Source organism: Kryptolebias marmoratus, linkage group LG11 (assembly GCF_001649575.2).
Source record: "Kryptolebias marmoratus isolate JLee-2015 linkage group LG11, ASM164957v2, whole genome shotgun sequence".
Lineage (NCBI taxonomy): Eukaryota > Metazoa > Chordata > Actinopteri > Cyprinodontiformes > Rivulidae > Kryptolebias > Kryptolebias marmoratus.
Genome location: NC_051440.1, coordinates 18,503,791 through 18,522,592, shown reverse-complemented (window position 1 = coordinate 18,522,592; position 18,802 = coordinate 18,503,791). Strand labels below are relative to the sequence as shown.

The window sequence follows — 18,802 nt, the reverse complement described above, 5'->3', positions numbered from 1 at the left end:
TAAGCTGATTTAAACAGTTGGATCATTTTTTAAGATCCTTCTTCCTCCCTAAAACATATTTAGTGCCATTTAGTTTTTTTTTCCAAAAAGAGAAACATACATTTTTCCAAAGTTAAACCGGTCTCCCCCAGTGATCCGAACAGAAGTAAGTAAACAGTGCCACCTGCTGGGAAAGTCAGACTGACTTCTCCATTAAACGCCTGCAGCTGTTTGATCATATGGCAGACGTGCATTCAAGGTCCCAGAAAAGTCAGACACAACGAGAATTAAATCATTAAAAAAAAAGGAGAAGTTTGGATCCTCTTTACTTTGTTCTTTATTACACATTAAATAGGAGTGGTGAGACTTATGGCAAAAAAATAGACTCATCTGAGATCAGATCGCCGCTCTACAACAGGCAGGTTGCAAAGTGGTCATTCATTCACTCCCCCCGACCTGGACCCAGTCACACACACTCTAATCACATCCACAGAGCGGAGCGAAACTCCATTAAAGCAACATTCATTTAGACACACCGACGCAATGAAGCACAATTTACAAAATATGCACCTTTCAGTATCACAACTATACAAAGGTTGTTAAAATACGATCCAGGTATAAATGATACATTTTCAGAAATCAGCTGTTGGCACGCAATAAAAGGAAGAGGAACATTTCAAACATTACAGTAAAACTACGTTTTAAACAGTATTGTTAACAGGAGGGCTCCGTAATTAAAACCGCAGCAGCAGCTAATTATCGACTTCATGAAAAAGGAGGAGGTAATAATAAACTGGGTCAAAACTCATTACTCCAAAAAGCAAAATGTATCAAATCTTAATTTTCTGTGACAATAGCCTCTCAGCCACCTCCCCACAAAAAACAGCATTTTGTGCATCTGAGACAAAATAAATGTGGTTTCGTGTTTTTTTTTAATGTCTAAATGCAGCCCTCAACTTAAAAACTAAAAAGGCAAACAATCTGCAGGTGGGGTTAATGGGGTGATATATGGGCTGAGCTACGAGACAAACTAGGATTCATTTCTTACATTGTCCAAAGAAATACCACATTTTATGGCAATTTATGCCTCATCTTGAACCAAAAACAGAACATCCATTCCAATTACAGTTGCAAGGCGGGCCACGTTTCTGCACATTACTCCTAACGGGCTTCAAAACAGCTGCTTGGGAAACAATTTAAAACTACATTTGGACAATATTTTAAACAACCTCCCAAAACTCCACACCGATATTTCTTTACAGCCTACAACCAAGAATTTGCGTCCTGCTTTCAAAAGCAAACAAAGAGTGACAACTTGCACACAAAACCCTCAAATTTTACATTTAAACCAAACATCTGGATTCAATGCCAAGCCTCTCCTGTGGGAGCGCGTCGATAGGTTGTTGGGTTTTTTTTTTTTAGTAAAACAAATGAAATTATTTTTCCTCAAAATCATTCAAAAACAATTCCACAGTGGAGTCGAACGAGGCTTAAATTTCTGCAACAAACAGACGAAACAGTATTAAAAATTACGATGGATCTTTGAGTTTGTTATCAAAAAAAATAAAATAAAAAATTTCACAAAAGCAAATATTGAATGCTTTATATAAACCTGAAAATTAGACTCGAGTCCGAGTTCCTCCTGGCTGGCTCTGGTAAATGTATCAACTGGAGGCAGTTTGCAATCCCCACGTCATTAAGGACACAAAGCATGCAAAACGAAAGAACAAGAAAAAAAACATCTCTTCTCATTTAGTCATGAAAAAAAAAAAAAAAAGAAAAAGAAAAATCAGTCCCCACACAATACAAAGCAATTAATTAATAGCTAACTAGGGTAATAAACCATTCTGAAAAGAGTAGGAGTTTGCATGCATATGTATCAGTGACAAAACAAAGTCACACCTAAAGGTCAGGAACGGGGGAAATGACACAGTGGCTGGGACATTTGGATCTCATCTGGCTGAACGCTGGTCCGTCCTCAGATCGCTTCTGTCTACACGAGCGGGATGAATATTCATTCTTTGGCATCCCGTCTCCAAAAAGGGCATTAAAAGAACATCTGCAGGTTGTGGCATTTCAAGCAGAGACGCATGAATAATAATTATTAATTTGTCAAAACTTATTACTGATGCCATTAACTTCAATTTATCACTATTTTGTTTTAAAAAGAAAAAAATAATAATATTAATCTGGCTCATCCGGCTCCAAGACCCATACACGCCAGCGTCTGGCACTACACTAAAAAAATGAAGCTTATTGAGTCCAAATAAAAAAAAAAGGGCAGAAGATTCCGGTCAGGATTAGTATTCATTAAGAAGGGTAATGACCAAAAAGCTAATAATTTAGTGTGATGTACAAAATGTATTACTTGAACTGTTCAACTTTTATTTGACTCTGTCTTGAAAAAAGGGGGGTTATTCACATGAGTATACACTTTGTCTTGGACTTCTTTTTCTTCTTTTTGCCCTCCTTGCTCATCTTCTCCTTGTGCTTCCGGATTTCTCGAACTAACGTGTAGAAGGCATCATCGACGCCCTGGAAACAAAAACAAAACACAAATGTAGGTCGTTAGGGGCAAAAAATAACCTTGTTTTTTTTTCTAAAACACAAAGTATGTTTAAATTACAGCAGCAGTTCAGATCTTTTGAAGAGTGGTTTTGTGGGAAAAAAAAAAATCATAAAATAAATATCTTACCTGTTGCAGATAGCTCTTTGAATGACCTCAGTTTGGGAAACAGAATTTAAATCTGATCAGACTGACGAGCTAACGGCTAGTCTGAACAAGGCCGAGGTGACAGCTGACTCCTGTCATCTTTAATCATCTCCAATCTCTAAAATGTCATACCAGTCGATAAAAAAGGCCATATTTTAAACCTTTACACCTCCAAGTTACCCCGGCTGCACCCGAGGTGCTACAACTAGCTGCTGCTGTTATTTACGCCTGTATATAATCATAAGATTCACTGCTGTATAAAGTTTTATGAATACCGTTCACATAAGTGCTCTGAAACGTTTGAGATCGAAGCCGTTTTAAGATGCAGTAATCAGCGGCTAAGAGGAGCCGTTAGCTCAGATCCAATCAGAATGAAAATATTTCTCCAAACTGAGTTTGTTCAAAGAGCTTCCTACAACAGGGAAGATATTTTTATATAACTTTCCGCAGAACCCCACTTTAAAAGATCTGAAGGTTTCCTTTACTCCTCCAAACTTAAATCTGAAGAGGAAAAAAAAAAAATCTACAAATTTAAACTCGTTTAAATCATTTATATCAGCGTGTCACTGAACCGCTTTATGAGAAGTCTCCAAAATGTCTCGAAACGTTCGCGAGAGCTCTGAAGGTCCTAGCGTGCAAAATCCTGTCGCTTGAATTTTGCACACGCTTTAAAGAAATTTGGAAACAAATAGAGTCAGTCCTCCCCGTGCACCGAGTGGGTTTACTCCGGGTAGTTTGGGTTTCCACCACAGACCAAAAACAAGCATGTCAGGTTCGGTGGTAACTCTAAATCCTCCCCAGGTGTGAGTGAGTGAGAACATGAATGGTTGTTTGTCTCGTTTGTCTCTACGTGTCCCTGTGATGTACCTGCGACCTGTCCAGGGTGTCCCTCGCCTCTCACAGTGACTGCTGGAGATAACCACCAGCTTCCCGTGACCCGAAGAGGAGAAGTGGGTAAAAAAAAAACAAAAAAAAAAAACAACTAATGGATGGATAGAGTCGGAGTGCGCGTTTCTCCGAGGGAGGGAGTTCTCCTTTTACATAAAAAAAAAAAGTCCAGATCTAAAAACCATATCGATGATAAATAATTATTAAAAACTGGTCCAAATCAGCCCATTTTCATTTTAAGAGTGAACCCCAGTGGATTAAATCATAAACGATGGGAGCAGCTGCCAAGTTGGGCACGAAGCGGGCCGAGGAGGAGGTGGGCAACTAAATAATGTGTTCGGCCTTAGATGCAGTTTTACAATCTGTCCAAACAAAAATAAGCTGTGGTTTTTAAAAAAAACTGTGCAAACTGAGGTCGAATTGCTCACAGACACTCAGAATTCAGTGAGACTGCAACAGGAATTTTGCTTGTTTTCTAACGATTTCTCACGATTTGGAGTCACGTACTAGTCTCCAACGAAGGAGAAGCCACCTCAGTGACAGGGATCCACTGAAGGCGAGGAGGGACAATGAAGGATGATGCAAATTAAATATGCATTTTAAAATAAAAAACCATCAATGTCTGACAACACCGCGAGCAGTAGCTGCAGTTACATGAGCCAATTTCTCTTTTTTTGAATAACATCAACACACAAATGGCGAGCACACAAAACTTAAAACGACGCCACCGTCTTGACCAGGGCTCCCTATAAGAGGAGAGGATTTATCTGAACGGGACCTTTCTGGTAAAATAAAGAATAAATGAAATGTAAATCCACCATTCAAATAAAATGTCAGATTACTGAGACGTTAAAATGAGACTTCTGGATGGCAGAAGTAAAAAAAGAAAAAGGCTTTATGGCAATGCAGCTAGTGCCATGTTGACGCTGCGCTGTCACGACTGAAAGAACGTGATTGGTCGACACAGTGCAAACAAAGTGATGATAATCTGCAAAGAGCTGTTTAGGAAACAAAAATAATGTGAATTCAGGTTGTCACAAAGACAGGGGAAAAAAACAATACATACTTCTTGTTAAAACACATTTCAGTATGATTTAGACCCACATTTACAACATCCTTTCATCCCGTGAGGACTAACCAGCCCAAACCCCTGAGCTCGTGTTAATTTCAGCCGTTTTGGTCACTTTCACACTGATAGCTTAGTCTGAATTTGGTTATGGTTTATCCTCAACTTTGATTATAAAGAATGTATTTTTTATAAAGAAATAGAGACCAAAAGTTTCACCCGTACACCATCACGAGGAAAGGAAAAAGCAAAAAGATGTGTCTGAAAGCACCCAAGCCTGGGTCAATCAAAGTTGTTCAGACTGAATGAATGAACTCAGTGTGAAAATGGCCTCGGATCATAATCGACTATGATACACAGAAACACTGAAAGAAGAAGAAAACCTCTCAGCCTGGCGTTAGAGCCTCACCGCAGCCCTCGTAGAAACCAGCAGGTTAGCTTTGAGAACATTGAAAAAATTTAAAAATAAAAAAAAAGCTCCAGCTCTCACTGGTTGTCTTCTTCCACAGCCTCCTCCAGATGCCCCGCTAACAACACAAACAGAGCTGGTGGGTGCGCGGCTGCGTACACTTACCCCTCTCACATCACAACACACTTTTTAAGCTGGACACAGCCGGGAGTCTTTTCTTCCTTGGAGATCTTACTGAGCCGGTACTGCCTGATCTCCCGTACCAGAGTGTAAAAGGCATCTTCCACTCTCTGCAGTATAAGACACAACTTTCCTCAATGCTGAGGCATGCAGGGGGGGAGGGGGAAAGGGGGGNGTCATACTGTACGGGTCCACGTGTTATAACCTACAGATACACAAAGAGCTAAAACAGACGAGGGGTCTGTTTCAGGGTGAGTCTTCTTGAAATGTGTAGTGTGTGTTACTTGTTAATCACTGTAAGAGAATGAAGTAAACAAAGAATGAACATTCACTTTGCAGGCTTGGAAAGGATTTGACCGTTTCTTCCTAAAGAAAGTGGTGAAAATCAATTTTTGCTCAAGTTCCGCCTTGGTACACGGCGTTACCGTCTGCCTGGAACGGCTCGCCACATCGGCTTCTTACTGCTTGCATTTTAAGGGCTTCTCGTACACTTTCCGCCTTTATTTCTCAGATTAGAGCTGCAACACACAATATTTATTTATTTTTTATTCCAGTCATATCAGAGAACAAAGCCGTCAGCTGAAAACTCCATCTGAAGGTCCGCTGTAGGACACAAATCATCTCTGTGAATCCCAGGCTCTCTGCAGTTTTACTTGGTGTGGCTGCCCCACTCAGTTTTACATTTTTATGATTTATTTGTCAGAGACTGCCTCTTTTTTTTTTTTTTTACTTTTTTTGTTTAAATAGCACAGCTTATATTTTCTCTTCAGCCTCTGACGTTTGCTTCACTGATGTGAGGGTAATAAATGTACGGTGCCACGTTCTTGTTTTGTAAGATTTGGTTAATAGTTTACAATTGTTTTGTAATTTACATAAACTGACAAATTGATTGTGGCGAGAGCAAGATATTACGTTAATTTTAGGGCTGAAACAATTCCTCAAACTAAAAAAAAAAAAAAAAAAGGAAATTTGTACAGTTCAGTGTGTTTCACAGGGACAGTTATTACTGTTGCACAACATTCTTAAGCTGCATTATGAATGATGGAGGACAACAGAAGATAAAAAGAAACTTTAAGGAAAAAAAGACTAAAAACCTAAAGTACAGAGAGTATTTTAAAACTGAAATAAATCAGTATAGTAGTAAACCTGAATCATCATTTACAAACTGGATACAGGATTGTAAAAACGTCAGGAAGGAAACTGCACCAACTCTCACCGCAGATTAAGCAGCTCAAACACACAAGGAAGGAAATTTATTCCCCTTTTTACCGATGTTGTCGTACGGGATCACAGGTTGGACTTCCACGTTTGCAGCACAGAGGACCGAAAATGTTTTAGCTATGATGGAGAGGCCACCAGCTTCAGACTGATTCAGTGTCCAAAATATTTTCAGAAAGGCACAAACAAAAATTTGGGGTTGTAGGGGACAAAATGTTGAACTATGTTTAAAAAATAAATAAATAAAAAGTTACAGGTCGTCCTGTTTGGCTCCACGTACCCACCGGAGACCTCAGAGGCTTGTGACAATAAAACCAAAAAGTTAAAATAATGTCACAAACATCCCAACACATGATCCCTGGACAAAGATATGCAAGATCAAGATGGCCATTGCCTTTTGTTAAGGAAAATAAATCTTTAGTAGGGCTTTCAAATAAAATTACTAACCCATTTTATATTAAATTTCAGAAACAAACACTTTCCAAGCCTGCAACAGATGAATACCTGAGTGAAATATCCCTTTAATTGAGCCCAATACATGTGATGAGTGCATGTATTTGCAGTTTCATTTATGTGTTGTGCAATAGAGGGAAAAAAAAAAAGTTTCCAGAGAAGTCAAAAGAAATGATCGGGAAAAACGCCAATATGCTCCCAATGAAAGGGACAGTTGCCTGATGGACAGAAACAGCACCACATGGACAGAAATTACTGGTCCACTTGGGTAGGGGTGGGTGGACAGAGCTGTGAGAAATTAGTCACTGTGGCATTAATTTCCCCCACACCAGAAAGAGCCGTGATTCACCTCCCCAGGTAGGAAACCAGGAATAATGTGTTTATAGATGGCTCCATCAGTCAGCTTCCTAAGGCCATGCTTACCACACACACCACAGGAGGTGACACCACAGCAAATCTTCCAGCGCCCAGCCAGTGACCAGGAAGCAGAATCATTAACCCGCCGAGTAATTACCGACAGTTTGTCCTTTCATGCAGACACCTTGACACAAATTAACTGATTTGCTGATTATTTATTGTGCGGGACCCTTTGCAGGTGGGCCTAATGATGATGTAATTTCACATACCCGTGACAAAGTAGCATGCAACGATCACATTATCCCCCATAAATAAAAAATTCAATTAACCAAAGAGGATTTAATGAAGCTCAACACATTAGCTGGTCAATTTCCCAGCAACATTATTATAAAAAAGACCATTAGAGATAGAAAAAGTGACACAAATCAACAGGACCACATGATGTAATCACATTTCTTGCAAAAAAGGTTATAAATCCCTCCCAAGGACACCTGTCGAAATTACACAGATCTGAATTTCTCTGGATTAAAACAAAAAAACAAACAAACATGTATTTCAAATGAATTTGAGCAGCAGGACGGAGGCAGCCATGGGCGGACACTCACCTGTCTTGTTTTGGCTGAGGTCTCGATAAAGGGAATGCCGTAGCTACGTGCTAAGTCCTGAGCCTGCTTTGTGTCCACCGTTCGGGTCGGCAGGTCACACTTGTTCCCCACCAACACCATGGGGACATCCTCAGAGTCCTTCACCCGTTTTATTTGTTCTCTGGATGGTCGAAAACATTGCAGTGGTTAGAAAATGGACTCCTTTACACCAATGCTACTAAAAGAGATGCAAAAGGACATAACTCTGCAGAGAAGAATGGACCGTTGCTATTCTACACACTTTCAACAAATTAAACAAAAAAAGTGTTTGAATATTAGTTCAGGATTTAGTCCCAGCTTAGTTAGGGGGATTTCCATTTCACCCATTCTTCCTACAGTTTAGCCCTACCCCTACGGTTTCCTGCATCGTCCCGAGGCGTAGGTCCCAGGCGTGTCCCACTTCTTTTTGTAATGTAGGGTGAGGACATTTTTAGGGGCACAACGAGCTGCACTAGCAAAGAAACCCATAACTGCAAATAATTTCTTCATTAATTGTTCTTTTATTGGCACAGTAGCCATGACAGCATCTAGTTTGATGGGGTTTTTTTGTTTTATATTAAAATTAAATTCTACAAATTGAATGAACTGTCTAGAAAGCAGAAAATAGGCATTGATGGAAGAGGAGAAACAGATGATCAGATGGTCCTGACAGCAGACTGTTGGCCTTACGTGTAAAGCTCTCCAATTCGATACGTCAAAAAAAATAATCATTTTTACTTTAGCTGAAGGCTGCAACTAAAGATAACATTTAAAAGCACCTTCTGTAAAACCTAAATAGCCTTTCTGGTGTCAATTCTCAGTCATCGAGATCCCTATAAATGAAATTACAGCCAACTGGACTTCTTTTTTTGAACTCTTGAAGACGTTTCGCTTCTCAACCAAGAAACTTATCAATTCAAAGCTGAAAGTTGCAAAGTTTATACAAGCTTATACATTTATATAAGCTTTAAACTGCAAGAAAAAAGTCAGCTGCCTTCAGTTTAACCCTTTCAGGATTACTTCACCTAAACTAAGATTCGCAGCAGCTCTGCCGGCTGGTCTCCTCACTAACCTATAGTGGTGAATGTCTTCAAAGGACTTGGTGTTGTTGATGGCAAAGACACAGAGGAACCCCTCCCCTGTCCTCATGTACTGATCCCTCATGGCGCTGTACTCCTCCTGACCTGCTGTGTCGAGGATGTCCAGCAGACACGTCTCCCCGTCGATAACTACCTGCTTTCTGTAGGAGTCCTGGAAACGTCAATGTTTAAAAAAAAAAAACGATAAGATGTCAGAAATCCCATTAGTAGGTTAAAAAAAAAGGAATCACAGCTTATAAGACAGAGTTTATTACACTTTAGGTCCGTTTTAAACATTAGTAAAGTATTGTTTCTATGAGTCAGGATATAATTTTGCAGCACTGGGAATGAGTGGATAACTGTACACCACAGTAAAGTGATCAGAAAAATAATGAAACTGCGAGTAAATGTCAACTTTATTTAATAATCTATCTTTATATCAATCTTTTTGATTAACAAAAAAAAGCTGTTTTTTCACTGTTCCATCTGGACAGTATTAATTATTGCCATCTCGTGTTTACAAAGACGCCACAGGACACCACTTAAATGATTGCCCCTCTCCGGCTGCAGAGGGGCACTCTATTTTCTGGCAGGGCTCAAATTACAACGAGGTTCCAGTCAGTGTCAAAGTACTCCCGCTTTTTTTTTTGTTTTGTTTTTTTTTCATCGCACTGATGGCTACATTCAACTGGATCCAAGAGAAATAATTACGGACTCGTCCAATGAGCAGCCATACTTTCAGATGCTATCTTGTGTCTTGGTAATCTACAGTAGAGCCCCAACCTGCTGCAGCGTCTCAATAATTGATTGAAATCATGATGAGGCTGTTCACACTCCACAGAACGGCTCTCTGAGAAACCGGGCAGGTTGCCAGGTATGGAAAGTCATTATAAACCTGTTTGGTGTCTTTTTTACTTAAAACCAGTAGAGCCTGTTGCAAAGTTCCAGCTTTTAAGAGTTTCTTTGTGTGTGTGTGTGTGTGTGTGTTTTTCTTTTTGTACTCCTGTATCTTGACACATAAGCAAAATGTCAGAAGCAGTTGTGTGAATATGCTTTTACATAAAAACACACAAGTTTTCTGTACCTCAATCGTCGGGTCATATTCATCCACGAAGTGATTCTGGATGAGCTGGATAGTAAGGGCGCTCTTGCCGACGCCACCAGCTCCCACCACAACCAGCTTATATTCTGTCATGTTTCACCTGAAACATGAAAAAAAACAAGATTTACTTCATATTTACACAAACGGTCACATCATGGATTCACCCGAGGCATCCCCAGAACCTGGAAAGGAAGAATATATCTTCTAAATGCTTTCACCTCGAAACAAATGGGCTCTTTGCAGCTTTACTGAAGTCCAAGTCAAGTGTTTTCAAAGTAAATTTCGAAGCGTTTTCAGCATCTTACTGTAGCAACTAAGTAACGTGAATGTAAGATGAGAATATAATCAGATGTTAGCGTGCCATAAAGGACTAAAACTACGTTGAGGGATTATTTACAGAGGGGTGAGAAATAAACAGGAAACCTAACATAGATCCAAAATGCTTTAGTGAAAATAAAATAAACTTTGCATCATTTATAAACTGATTATGGAAGATAGTATCCAAATGACTTGAATAGCAATGAATTATAAAAGCATTAGTCCACTTTAATGAAATGCATTTATCCTAAAAATTATTACAGTTCAGTTAAAAGCAAAAATTCAGAAGTTCTGCAAACAATCTAAAAAGATAGCTTCAATAAAACAGCGATTTATTATGACAGCAAAGCAGTTAGATTCAAGTGGTTTTAAGGGTTTATTCTTAAAACAAATCCTAAATCCACATTCGCAAATAAATTGTTTTTAAAAAGATTTCCAGGACTTTTAAAGCACGCGCTCCCAGGTCCAATTTAGTGTTTGTTATTTTTGTCTGTCAAACCGTGAAAAGCGTGCGCTCGGGACTGGCAGGCAGACTGTTCGAAACACTGCTGAATCATTGGAAAAATTCAGATTTCACACTGCGGGGTTAAACAAGAAAAGACAACTGATGATTAATCTGAATAGGAAGAATGAAAAAAATGAAACTGAAGTTAGGAAAATTTTAAGTAAATGCTGAAGAAAAAAAAACTCTCCACACAGGAGGTTAAATATTATACTATAAAAACATGTGAGGGGGGGGAAATAGACTAAATTTAGAAAATGCTCAATTGTGAACTTAGCACACACACAGGCAAGTAAATGCCTGAATGCAGAAGCACTTTGAGGCCTATTTTTTTTAAATAATAGTACAGTCTCAGCAGCTGAATGTAACCGCAGGCATAAATCTATAAGATTACATTAAATCTCCTAAATTGACAAGCAGCTGTGAGGCTCTCTGCTTTGTGGATCAACATGCATCAATACGAGCAGCTGGCCTTTTCAAAAGTTACACAGCAGAGCCATTAAATATTGACTCCATGTGTAAAAACAGACAAAAACTACATAAAGCAGTGGCTATTTGGGTTAAAAGAAAACTTTCCTCCTGCTCAGAAAGTGCACCAGCTTCCACACTTCCTAATGTATTTGTAGGTGATGGAGGATGTTCAACTCAAAAAGGACTTGTGCAGATGCATGTATTCAGGGAGGGGAACACAGCCTCTTTGTGTTCATTTCTGGAGCAGCAGAGGGAGTTTTAAATTTAAAAAAAAAAAGAAGAAGAAAACTTTACATTTTCCTTGTGGGTTTAGCTCCTGCGGCCTCACACGGTCATTGCTGTGGACCTAAAATGGAAAGCTGGGTTCTGGAAACTGCACCAACACGACGGTGTGACTCCTTTTCTCATTTAAAACATCAACTAAACCACATAATGGAAAAAGACAAACAAACAAAAAAGAAACTACTCGATAGCTGAGCGCTGCCCGACGAGGGGACTAATGGAGATTGATTAGCACGGCCACATAAACACAATGCTGCTCAGCTAAAGCATGCCAGGCTTTTACAGTGAAAGCCAGACAAGGACACCTGGGGGTAGACTTTAAGAAAGAAAGAAAGAAAGAAAGAAAGAAAGAAGTTAAGGAGGTAATTGATTTAAATCCCGGCCGAGGAGGAAGACCTCGGAGCGCCGGGCGGCTCTGCTGTTAGCTAGCTTAGCATTGTCGGAGGTCGCTAACACAAGCGGAAAAAAAAAAATAAAAGTAAACTCACAGCACACCATCCTGTCTCGTTTGACAAAAATAGTTAAAAAGACTGCGTTTATCGGCTTTGTTCGGGCGAAAAAAAGCCGATATCATTCATTCAAAAGGGGAAAGGAAAACCGCCGTCGACGTGCTAGCAAAGGTCTGCAGCGCTGGGCCAGACGGGTAACAACTGGGCGTAGTTTGGTCTAAAAATAAAAAAATAAGAGGAAAAAAAAAACTTTAGCTGCTACGCTCAAAGTTTCAAAAGCCAGGCTTATTATTGAGTGTGTGAAGGGGGAGGGGGGCGAAGAGGGGAGATAAATATTAATAAAAAGCAAAGGGGGGCAGCGCGGATGAAAGCGTCGCGTCGGGTTTGTTTTACCTTTTAGCGACCGGAGTTCCGCGTCCGAAGAAAGAGTCACTCAGATAGAAATCCTCCCGCTCCGCACGATCTCCGCATTTCCTACTTCTCGCTTTCAAAAAACGCCCGCATTCAAGTCGTTTCGGGAGCAAAAAAAAAACATGTAAGAAGGGGGGATAAGGGGTGGTGGAGGAGGAGGGATGGGGGGGGAACAAAGTGGAGAAATTAATCGATTGAACTTTCCATCTGATCCAGCGTCCCCCCGGCCTAGCTGCTGCTGCTGCCGCTGCTGCTCGGTGTGGCCTGCTGTGATCCGACAATATGGGCGGATACCAAGGGCAGCAACTTTACCCAGAAAGCCTAGCCGGCCTGGGTCAAACCAGTCAACCGTGAGTGTCGCAATAAGAGCCCTTGTGTGCGCTCCTCTGCTGATTTACAAGCGCTTTGCCCCCCCTCTGTCTCCAACTCGGAGCGCGTCCTGCTCTAACGCGCCCTTTGCGCACAGACCTCTCCTGTTCATTAAAACCAACCACTGTGTCTGTTTGCTTTTTATTCACCTCGTGTGACATTGTGTGATACTGTAGGGGCACACAGATTCAGTTTCGTGCCCCGGCAGCGCTCTCGCCCGCCGCTTGCTGCAGAGTCAACAAAGCCTAGGGGGCGACTCCAGTATTTAAAGGCTCTAAATATAACTGGAATGCGCTGGAGGGACGTCATTCCCGGGCAGGGACGTGATTTGGCAGTCCCCTGTCAGTTTTCCTGCGCGCTGTCGCGGGGGCTGCGGCTGCGCAACACGAACGCAGGGATGCGCAGATCCAGCGCAGGAAAAAATTAGACTTAATAAAAACATAAGAGTTGAAGTTCTCTGTGAGTAAAATGCATCTGAAGTGGGAGACTTTATGGAAGGAGTTTCATCCTACAGATATTTGGACAAACTGACTGGATGATGGAGTGAATATTGACATTTAGTAGAGAAATTAAAGGTTAAATTAGTCTTTTTTAAATTGAAATAAACCTCATTCAGGCTGCATTTTTAAATGTTCTTGACTGTGGCGGATTATTTACATGCACACTGCTTCTTTAGACATAGTTCTTTACATTTCATAGCAAATTCATCATAAAATAAATTTGTACTGGCAATGGTTGCCTGGTCCTCTTTTGGACCAGGGCAGAGGTGTGCAATCATAGTCCTTGAGGGCCACTATCCTGCACGTTTTACTTGTTTCCATCCTGATTCAACGGTTGAATCACCTCTAACAACCTGACAGTCACCCACTGCTTGAAACCAGGTGTGTTGGAGCAGAGAAACCTCTAAAACGTGCAGGATGGTGGCCCTCGAGGACCAGGGTTGCACATCACTGGCCTAAGGAGACAACAACATTGGCATATTTTTATGTGCAAAGCTATACTGGGTAATCTTCCCTCATATTTCTGTATAGTTTGAACTCATTCAAAGACCTGGTGTTAGTTGTGGTCTTTGAGTTGCCTTCTCTTTAGATTTCCCAGGATTTTTTCTGAATTTGGTAGAACAGTGTTCTCTTATTTTGTGCCTTGGTTGTAGAATAATATTCAGACCTTTAATGTTTATGTCTCTTAGGGGGAAAATTCTTCTGTAATTGGGGAGTGCACCTGCTATTCTTAAACTGGACTTAGTTCTTATAGTATGTTGATTTTGGATGCTTTATTTAGCACATTTTGATTTTAATTTTCTGCTTGTAACTTCGTAATGGTGTGCCATCTTGACCAGGTCTCCCTTGAAAAAGAGATGGTAATTTCTAGGGTCATCCTGGTTAACTGAAGGTTAATTAATTACTAAAATTAAATCATGTAAGTGTGTCACATTCAACCATACAGACTAATTTCATCTCCAGTCTCTGGCAGAATATATTAAACAGATAAGCAACTACCAGAAACACATACAAGTGATCTTGGATAAAAGGAATCTCACAAATGTAATAATGAACAGCTCACAAAGTACTCACTGGATGTACAAATACAACTAATTAACTAATTAAGTTTGAGAGTCAAGTTGATTTAAGTTGACAGCTACAGCCTAATGACCTTAAAAAACACAAAAACAGCTGTAACTCAGTCAGTTTTACAAATATTGAGCTCAAACTTGGTGTGGTAGTAGCTAAGAGTCGTCCCCAACTCATACTGTGAGCACCAACAGAGCTTCCAAACTTTGACATGCAAGACAGAGAGTGATATGCATCATTTTAAGGAATGCTTGCTTCAATTCTGAAAATGAATTTTAAGAGAGAAGAGGACAAACGTTGATGAGTTGAGTCAAGATTGGGCTTTTCTCAATTAGTAATATTACCTGTAAAGTAAGAAACCAAAGTAGGCCTATTCCCTAACTTCTATTCCACAGCTGCCCCTCGCCACAGGTCTCATTTTGGGCAAATTTTGATTTTGTCCAGTAAAATTAGTCAAAAAAAGGGAGATCCAATCTTTACATAATCCTGTACACAAGTAAGATATTGGTGCATTTTATTCTCAAACAAAATAACAAGCTTTTATAAACTGATCCACGGTCCAACAATATAATAACCAGCAGCAGATTTAAAAAAATAGTCTTATACATAAATATTTCACACAACAGACTCATTAGGAGTCCCTTTTTCTCTGTTGTGGTTCCTAAAGCTGAGGTCTGAACCCCTCTGTGGATTCTGGGGATATTTTGTGAAGATCCCGAGAAATCAAATTAAATTTAAAAATGATTGTTTATTGCATTTTTTTTTTTTGCCATACATGTTACAAGGGACAAAAATAGTTGTCTCACATGGATAAAATAGTTGATGACACTGTTTGTTTTGTTTTATTGTTATTTAATTGGCCTATTAGTAATGTTTTGTGCTTCAACAAATAGAGTTGTAAGTTTCCCTCCTCTGTTTTCAGGGTCTGAAAACAAAATGACTCGTCTGTCGTTTCAGAGGCTCTACAGACCACTTTTGAACCAGTGCTTGGTGCTGGGAAACCTCTACAAAACACTGAAACATGGGAGAATCAAACTGAAGGCATTAAAGCTTTAATTAACCAATTAAAGACATGAATGAGAACCTTAAATAGAGTTCATCCAGCAGTAGTTTGTCTTGTCAAATTGATGGTATCTCAGTTCAAGGCACCATAGTAATTGTTGTGCATATATTAGGTTTTCACATTTACATTGAGCTTTTCATTTTATTAATAACTCTTAATCCTCTTATCACAACAAGAAATGTTAAAAACTGCAAGAGCAAAGAGATGAAGATTCAAAAAAGACTAATAACGATTTTATATTTTTGCGCAAAATGTGAGAAAATTGCTTCTAGGGAATCAAAATGATCAACATAAATAACTGTTCTTTAAACGTGTATATACAGTATAGATTGTTTTTTACTTCATCTTCATGTTTTTATATAGATCATAAAGTAAAGGGACTTTCAATAAAAAAAATGCCGTTTACAAGTATGTTAATATTTACCTTGTTCTTATGTTGATGAATGAATGTTGTTCCCGTTCAAAGAGAAAATAAATCAAATAAGACCTGTTTACAAAGATTAACATATTGATTTTTATACAACAAGAGTTAGAAAACTTTATCATTTCTACATCTTATTGATCCCAAGTTTTTTGTGGCTAAAATTATTGATCTATAATCAATAAAAAGTCAGTAAATAGATGTATCTAACATAAAATGCTACAGTTAAAAATGCAGCACCAATAAAATGTAAAACTGATCATTTTTTGTGGAAAAATTAAGAGTTATACATAATAGAAGCTGCCTTTTTTTCCCTGTAAGTACTGGAACGTTTCCTGGTGGGAAGATTGCAGGAGAAACTGATAACGTTAACAATGAGTGCGTTTGGTTCGGGCCCAGTGACTCACTGAAATAGCTCGCTGGAATGTTTTGATTCAAAGAGCCATCATTAATGTTATTACTTGCCATTGTGCTTTTCAGCTTTCTCATTCTTGCCATGCAGGTCTTCTGAGTCACGAAAGAATGGTGGTTATTAAAATAATTGCTTCGCTTTATGTGCTGCAATTAAATAAAAGGAAACTTGAAGCTGAACAAGTGACTTCTGATGAAGAAATACCAATAATACCAGGTTCAATGCCTGAGAGCACTCGTAGCTCTCTGCACAGCTGACATCTGAGGCAAGGGAATATTTGGATGAAAGTTTTAGTTTGATCACAAAAGGAAAGTCTTAGCTGTCACAAGAGGGCAGTATGATTCTGTTTACATCTTTCATCTGCAGCTCAAACTGAATGTGTGTTTTTGACTCGTCTACATTTGCACAGAGCTCCGTTCAGTCAGGTGCAATGAGAAATATAATTATTTGAAACTATTTAGTGTCCAGTGTTTCAGTGGTGTCTTCCAGTTTGATCTCTTATAATATAATGAGCGTATTCATTCTTTAGTTTTCACTTTATGGTGATCTAAATCATATTCATTTGGACTCATATGTTATATATTAGTTCAGAGGAATGTGTGATCAGAAGCTTTTAATGAGAATTTGTTAAAACTTTAAATCAAAAGAAACAATAAAGGATAAAAGGTCAACTGTGCTTATCAAGATATACTTTGTGGGTGATACATTACTGTAAAAAAACAAAGAAAATAGAAAGAGTCATGGAGGTAGAGATTAGGTCTTTTCTATTCTGGATGTATTTGTTTTGTTTTGTTTTCTTCTTACATAGATGTTTTGTAAAAGATGATTTTTCTGTTATCCTATTACAGCTTTGGACAATAAATCGTGCATTCTGCACTGCCAAGATAAGGTTAAAAACCTGGAGGCTTTATTTGAGGCACATGCTGATAGTCAGCACACACACACACACGCACACATTTGTATTTCTATCCTTATTAGGACCCTACATTTATTTCCTTTCATTTCTGTAGCCCAACCCTGACCCTTACCCTAATCCTAACCATTACTAGTACATACTTAACCTTAATTTAAATCGGTCCTGTGGTTCATGAGATATCTTTGCTAACAGTCTGACAGAGTAGACTTTAAAGGTGAAATGAAATAAAATATAAAAATAATTAGTTTTTTATGATTCTCTTTTAGTTAAACACTATCATAAAACACTCCAGTGGTCCATTTCTCAGATTCAAAACACTAATTATTGGTTCTTAGAGTTTTTGTGTCAAACTCCCAAAGTAAGGGGAATTGTGTGGGCGGTGTTGGTTGGTGACGTAGAAGGAGGTGCAGCCAGCTGTGGCAGACCGCTGTAGAAGAAGCAAGTTTTATTAACAAGAGTACCAGTTTGAAAACATTTGAAACATTTTTGGTTTTGATTGATGCTGTCAGGAACTTGAGCCCCACAGCTTTACAATGATGTCACAATTGGACAGTTAGAGGTCTTGGGTGCTGGTCAGACAGCAGGAGGCCACCGGTGCCCCGATGCCGGTCGGACAGTGGGAGGTGGCCGGTGCTGGTCTGACAGCAGGAGGTGGTGGTTCTTCTATTGAAGGTTTGTATTTCAGGTGGTCCTCTTCAAAACAAGAACTGCACAGTCAGTCCCCAGACTTTGGATTGTAATTTTCAGGCAGGAGCTAAACTAACCACATCCATCGGACTTTCTTGTCCTTTGGGAAGCTGAAAAATTACATAGCTGTTGTAGCTTTGGGTCAGTTTACACAATTAATGCAACAAACTGAACCATTTCACGTATCAGTATTTGCTATTTACTGCCTTGTAGGTGTTCCAGTGTTTGGTACTGGATACGTCACACTTCTGAGTGGTCGTGGAAAATGTCATTCTTTCGATCTTTTATTATTCATTTTAAAAAAGTGTCATTTTGTTTAAATGAGAGACTCTGATAACAAGCACCTCTTATGACATTCTCATGATTTATGTTACCTTCAAAACACTTTTCATTTCACCTTTAATAGTTAATGGCAAAGTTTAAACAAACAGATCTTGTGATATCAGCACTCAGAGTAGGTGTTGGGGATGACTCTCAGCTACTAACTCAGCAAATTTTAGCTCAATGTCTATAAATTTTTTTTTTGATTGTTTTGTTTTTTGCTTAGGCTAAGGTGAGTTAGCCGTGGCGGCGGCCATCTTGGATTGGGCTTACCCCCAAACGTTAATCAGTTCTACATCCAATATTTTACTTTGTTATAAAGTTTTCAAATAGAATCCGTCCACTGAGAGTTCACGAGATGTTTTGCTAACATGACAGACAAACAGAACACGAAACCACCTTGGTGGCGGGCGATATCTACAGGAGCCATTATTTCTGCGGCAGAAAACTCGAGCATCGCGTTTCGGACGCGAATGAAAAGTTGAGGGCGTCCTCCTCTGTCAGCGCGTGCGTTGCAGCTTTAAACGGTCCATGATGCCTTG

The 18,802-nt window shown here is 39.4% G+C and overlaps 1 protein-coding gene across 2 annotated transcripts; it reads right to left on the bottom strand.

Annotated features, from left to right (window-relative positions):
- Nucleotides 1-298: 298 nt before the first annotated feature.
- On the bottom strand, nt 299-12,785 carry kras (v-Ki-ras2 Kirsten rat sarcoma viral oncogene homolog). Of its 2 annotated transcripts, XM_017423038.3 has the most exons (6): nt 12,483-12,783; nt 10,050-10,167; nt 8,959-9,137; nt 7,869-8,028; nt 5,221-5,345; nt 299-2,514 (listed from the first exon to the last, which is right to left on the bottom strand). In XM_017423038.3, the coding sequence occupies exons 2-5, from the start codon at nt 10,158-10,160 to the stop codon at nt 5,226-5,228; spliced, it is 570 nt and encodes a 189-aa protein (XP_017278527.1). In that variant the 5' UTR covers nt 10,161-10,167; nt 12,483-12,783; the 3' UTR covers nt 299-2,514; nt 5,221-5,225. The 2 variants fall into 2 exon arrangements, with proteins under 2 accessions (XP_017278527.1, XP_017278529.1); XM_017423040.3 differs by lacking the exon at nt 5,221-5,345 and having other exon boundaries at nt 12,483-12,785.
- Nucleotides 12,786-18,802: the final 6,017 nt, after the last annotated feature.

Bases quoted from the DNA above. Each gene is read 5' to 3' on its own strand.
- kras (XM_017423038.3), bottom strand. From the start codon at position 10,160: ATGACAGAATATAAGCTGGTTGTGGTGGGAGCTGGTGGCGTCGGCAAG. The intron at 9,138-10,049 runs GTACAGAAAACT...TGACGTTTCCAG, and splicing joins AATATGACCCGACGATTGAG to GACTCCTACAGAAAGCAGGT. The intron at 5,346-7,868 runs GTGAGTGTCCGC...CTTATACTGCAG, and splicing joins CCTCAGCCAAAACAAGACAG to AGAGTGGAAGATGCCTTTTA.